Genomic DNA, 5,964 nt, shown 5'->3' with positions numbered 1-5,964 from the left:
CAACCCACATTAAATCACTATTTACTCCCACAAACACACACACACACACCAATGCACACAAAAACCCTCACGTATACTTCTACATGCACATGGGCACAGACAGTGACAGATGATTTATCTGTGAACATACAATTCTGCAGGATGTTACAATATTGTTCGTACATCAGCAAGATAAAATCTTTATATAGTGGAAGGGATTTGTTCAGGGTGTTTGTTTCGGGTTAGTTAGGTTAGTTATAGGTCTCCATGTCTTTAGTTTCTTTTTCCCCCACTTTTTAATGTATATCAGTCAATCAATCAATATTTATATGTTTCTGTTGGAAATTGAAAAATAAATGAATGAATAAATATCTTTCATTTTCAGAAGAATTAAGTTTCTAATAGTTTTCAGCCTGATTGCCTTTTTAGACCAAATCTGGGACCCAGAAAGGAAATCATAATGTCAGATACCTGATGTCGATTTAGCTCAAAGCCATTTTAATGGTGAAAACAAGATTCAAGATTCACATTTATTTTCACTTCCATCAAATAAACAAAGATATTATATACATTGCATACGTACAGGATATTTGTAATAATTGCAGAATGTGATTTGACAAAGTACATATGAAAATGAGAAGCAGATGAAGAAAAAAACGCAATGATATCTTTGTGAATATATAGATAAAGCGTGTAATACAAGTCAACTAATGATGAGGATGGAAGTGGAGGGTCCCACTAAGAAGCAGAGCTTGTACGATATGGGACCCTCAGAAAATACACAAGACAGCAATATAAAACAAAATAAAACGAACCGATGTCAACTGACATCAAAATAATTGCGAAGGGAAAAAGAAAGAAAAAAAAAAGAAAAAAGGGGACAAAACTACAGCACGTGCCATCGTGGACGCAAGCAATCTGGATTCCATGATGTAAAATAAGTGATGAAATACAACCTGGATTGAACATAATGCAAAAATCTTCATACATGATTATATTGGTAAGAATGCAGGAGAAAGAGAGAATAGACACTTCGATATGTGCGGAACACTGACAGGAACATAATCATAAGGAGGACTTATATTAAAAAAAAAGTTCATAATTGTTTCATATTCAAAGAAATGATGACTTGACTGAGATGGGAAAACGAAACTAACTCGGTTGGGTGTTGTAAGATTTCAATAGAAATAATTTTAATTCATTCTTGAAGGAGTTCAGCGATTGAGCTGTTGTAATATTGTTGTGAAGTGAATTCCAATACTTTGGCCCATCGTAGATGAATGTGTTTTGAGCCAACAATGTTCTCAGATATGGCAAATGGAAGTCATTTGATCGCCTTGTTGGATAATTGTGAAAAGATTAATTTCTTTGAAACCCATGCATTTCTTTGAAAACCATGCATGGAACTCCCTCTTTCCTTTTGATTTGATTTGATTTGATTTGATTTTTTTAAAATTTGATTTATTGGTTTCTGTATTATCATCGTAATGCACTTATACATGTACATGTATATAGGCACACATAAACATTAAGTTGTTTTCAAAATATTTTTTTCGTCATTGCCTTTACACAATGTACAGCAAAAGGTATCAGTTTTCATATACGAGTAAACATTTGTTATAGATGATAAAGAAATCATGGTAATGACATCCATGAAAACATTCAATAGTACTTGGGCGGTAATTTACATAGGAATAATGTCATCGAACGACAAGCTGTCAAGTCTTATAACTCTTATGTTTGGTTGGTCTTCAGAAAATACATTCAGGGTTTTTTTTTTTCTATCTTTAGATGTGAGTCATGCAATAGAATCTCGAAAACCTGATTCATCTGTTTTAAAACGCAAAGGCTAATGTTTCTTATCCGTCTACTATTCTTCTCCTATTTTATTGTCCTTTTCCTTCACGCAGATGTAAATGAAATAAATATATTTCTTCACTTGAGCTCAGATCAATATAAAGTACAGTGATTATTTTTTTTCCGCATTTGAATACATGTTATACATTATTCGAAACAAATTCACTTAATAAACTTGAACTTCAATATATGAACTTCTTCATGCACACGTGGAAAAATCAAGCACTTGCTTTTACATATTACAAAACCTATGTTCTATTCGTAAAATTGTCATATTAGAATTTAGCACATAATTTTTAACTGTATCTTTGAGAGTGTTGTTGGCATATTCGTACTAACCACGGTAACTATAGCCTATTTGAACAATTTTATTGTTCTTTCGGTATCATTTCTACAAAATGAGAGTATGAACATGCGTCGAAAGTGAAACTTATTTAAGGAAACATACAAGCACTCGATAAGGGGATAAACCTTAATATCTATCATTATTATTTAGATATTCATTTAGATTTATTTTAGATGAGACGTCTCTTGCTTATCCTTGGAATGCTCTTATACCTACCTCCATTCCTTTATCTTTCTTATTCCTTCATCTTTCCCCGAGCTATGGTCATGGAATAACATATAAAAAGTAATTGTGAAAATGAAGTGTAACGATCGGGAAAAATAGATATGACATATCCATATATATATAATTATAACTATTGCCTAAGCTATGGGCCTATATTTGTACAGCAATCACTCATATATTTTTTAGAACTCTTTACTTCGAGAAAGGTGAAGGTTCGTTCCATCGTACAGTCTGCTAGACTGGCTCTTTGGAGAATGCAAAAGTTGTGTTGTTCCAACCTGCGTCTTGGGCTGCGATGTCCTTGAAAACAACCACGATTCTGTAGTTGGAAGATGGATTCATAAACAATTTTATCTTTAGCAATAAGGCATCTGGTCACAGACAAAAGGTTGAATGCATACAACAAGCACAGAAGAGACGGCATAGGAAACAAAAATCATAAAGGTTAAAACACTTAAAATTGACCACACAAACAAAATCACAAAGAATAGGAAGAAGCATATCTTTAAAAAAAAATCTGCATGTGTGTAGAGATCAAGAGGAGCAATATCAGATCAGAGACCTGGGGTGTTTTATAAAGCTGTTCTTAATGTTACGAACGACTTAAGAACGAATGTTGATCAGTTCTTGTGTGCTATACTTCTCAGAATTTCAATAATTCAGCACAAGAACTGGTCACCAGTTGTTCTTAAGTCGTTCGTAACTTGAGGAACAGCTTTATGAAACACCCCCTGCTTCATAAAGATTCATCTTAAGATTGATCGTGAGATTAATGCCATTTAGAAAAGTTACGCTCTATCTGCTAAAAACTTGTGCTAGAAATCAAACGTAAGTATAGCTTTATGAAACAGACTTACGATCAATCTTGATCTTACGTTCGATTCACCGAGTTATTCTTGATAATTCGAGCGCATAAGATCAATTGTTACTCCTTATAAAACTGGCCCGTGATGTCAGAATAGGTTGACCTGATACCAATTTGCTCTCTATAGAACTATACAATTACAGTCAGATAATAGCAATCATCTGTTGCGAACCATAATGTACATGCTGCGTCTTGAAGTCTTTTTAAAGTTGAAGTCTGAAGTTATATCTATATCATCAAGAATGAGAGGAGTCAATAGTGAAACCCCTCTAAATGTTTCAATAGCTAGTGTTAGGCTCCGGCCATTGTGACTGACGACCGATTATACTCACTCAACGTTTCAATCTTCGTGATCGGATCTTTGAACAGGAAACAGAATGGACGATCAGAGTTTGTTGCAGGGACGTAACTTAGACCTATACTCACTGCAGACAGAAATCGGTACTTTGTGAATCGCAAGTCGACGAAGCAAAAGCCATGGACTGATAAATTACGGCGTGCTATCTTTGGAAAGAACCTCACTTACCTATCAGGTTTTATTCCAATCTTCCCCAACTCAGCTGAGATGACTTGAGTAAGAACCTTGTTTTCTTCCACGCCTAGGTTTCCAATGGATGCCAAGTCCACCTTTGCGAATGGTTCTCTGGACCCTCCGAACATCATCATTTGATTAGGGAGCAAATGGACCATGATATACTATGTTAGAAAAGAAAGAAAGAAAGAAAGAAAGAAATATTTTCAGAAAAAAAATCCTTCTGTTCCACATGAACATGAGGAAATAATGACCATCAGTGCCATCATGTATGATTATATTATGATCTAAATTGTCTTCAATATAACCATTCATTATCAAACTTCAAGTAAAAAAAAAAATGAATGATAAATTATAGTCATTACCGTCGTTATATGCAGGCTCGTCATCTTCATCCGCATTACCAATTTTGCCTATTGATGACACATCATAGTCATCGTTTGTAATGCATGCATCATATCTTTCGGTGAAGACGAATAATATATTTCTACCATGAATGTGGCTTGACAATCCCAAAGTCTGATCGATCACTTTCTAATTTTCTGTTATTCCTTTATATTGAATAAGAGGATATCAGAAAATAGAAATGGTCGATATAAAATTGGGCTTGCCCTTGCTTTCTCCCTCCATTTTCTTCAAAGACATAATAAACTGATGAGGGCTTATACGGGACAGCGATAATATTGTCCGTAGAGCGTAATAATGGAATGTTGTGATGTGTTTTCGAAATAAGCTCTCCACATCACGTTGGTTATGCCACAGACGCTTTACGGTGTTTTTAGAATTCGTTCCGGGAAAATGCTGATGCTGATGCATGATGAAACTTCATTGTACAAGTGATCGTATAACGGATTCACATGCACTATGTATGTAAATCAACCATCAGGTGAATTATTATGTTTTTACCAAATATGAAGGGTCGCTCGTCAATGCAAGAAGAAATTGCAAACAACTTATCAAATTATCATTTGTACCTTTTCTGGCTTTCCAATTGCCTTCTGGAACGCCGATGACAGATTTGCTTGGAAGTCACTTGGGATGTCGACATCCTTTACATTGGTAGACACGTGTAAAATTGGCATTTTGGAAGTTTACATCCACTTTCCAACGAACACTATAGATACCGGAAACAGCACGTCGTAAAGATACAATGGCTTCTGTGCAGATTGCTTTCGGCAGCTAACTTTGGTTAGGTGCCCTGCCAACATGTGTCACATACGTCAATTTTGTGCCCGGTCATATATACTTGCCTTCAGGCGCAAAGTCTGTCATTTGGTAAGAGGTCACATTTCAATTGCCTACTAGAGGCAAAGTCCATGTACAATCATTCTTCTGCAATAACTTATGTGAAAACAGTCAAACATTTTCGATTTCAATAGTGTTCGATAAGCTGTGCAGTATAATAATACACAAACTTAAAGAGTGGCAATCCGTCGAAGGAAAAATAAAACGATTACATATATGTGATTTTGCAGTTTGAAATATTGAAAATGGTTTACCTCTCTCTCTACCTCCCCATACATTATCACAGTAAACACGCCATAGATAGTTCACCTTCATATAAGATTTTGATATAATAAGATGAGCCCATACTACAGTGTACTAGTTTGCACACTCACTCTCTAGTCAAATAACAGGTTTTTGTGTGTTTTCTACTTGAAACGGAAAGAGAAAACAAAATATCTGGGCGTTGTTTGATAGAAACTTGTGAGGAGACCATGATAATCACCAATTCATCTTCAAATACCATTTCAATCTTCCCTACCCGATACCACCTGATACTAAGTGGAGTGGAGTTACAGTTCTTTGTTCCGGAGGTTCGTTATTTCGAAGGTTGGTAATTCTGAGAATGGAATAATGCTCGTTACTGTGGAGGTTCGCTATATATATACAATGAAATAAGGTAATAAGACAATGAAGAGAGTTGGAAGTATAAAATGCACGGAGTGTGACAATGTGCAGTTTAGAATTTGTGCTGCGTCATATTTGTCGCGGGCAAATATTTATCATTTGGTATCTGCTAGGGCAAATATCACTTTAGTTGGGTACCATGTTGTTGACCTATATATATAGATAAATCAGTATTTGTATGTGATACTGCTGACTAAAGTAAATAGTTCATTGCGCGCTATCGATAATCTTTTATAACTGTTGCTAATG

General features: G+C 35.2%; 1 protein-coding gene across 1 annotated transcript; it reads right to left on the bottom strand.

Annotated features, from left to right (window-relative positions):
• Positions 1-489: 489 nt before the first annotated feature.
• LOC139735136 (macrophage migration inhibitory factor-like) lies at positions 490-5,002 on the bottom strand. The gene is made up of 3 exons (XM_071645902.1): positions 4,779-5,002; positions 3,799-3,968; positions 490-2,726 (listed from the first exon to the last, which is right to left on the bottom strand). The coding sequence occupies exons 1-3, from the start codon at positions 4,884-4,886 to the stop codon at positions 2,642-2,644; spliced, it is 363 nt and encodes a 120-aa protein (XP_071502003.1). The 5' UTR covers positions 4,887-5,002; the 3' UTR covers positions 490-2,641.
• Positions 5,003-5,964: the final 962 nt, after the last annotated feature.

Source organism: Diadema antillarum, unplaced genomic scaffold, assembly GCF_040938485.1.
Source record: "Diadema antillarum isolate AM-2024a unplaced genomic scaffold, OU_Dant_1.0 seq00000565_RagTag, whole genome shotgun sequence".
Lineage (NCBI taxonomy): Eukaryota > Metazoa > Echinodermata > Echinoidea > Diadematoida > Diadematidae > Diadema > Diadema antillarum.
Note: the sequence above shows the minus strand (reverse complement) of the source record. Positions and strands in the feature narration are given on the sequence as shown.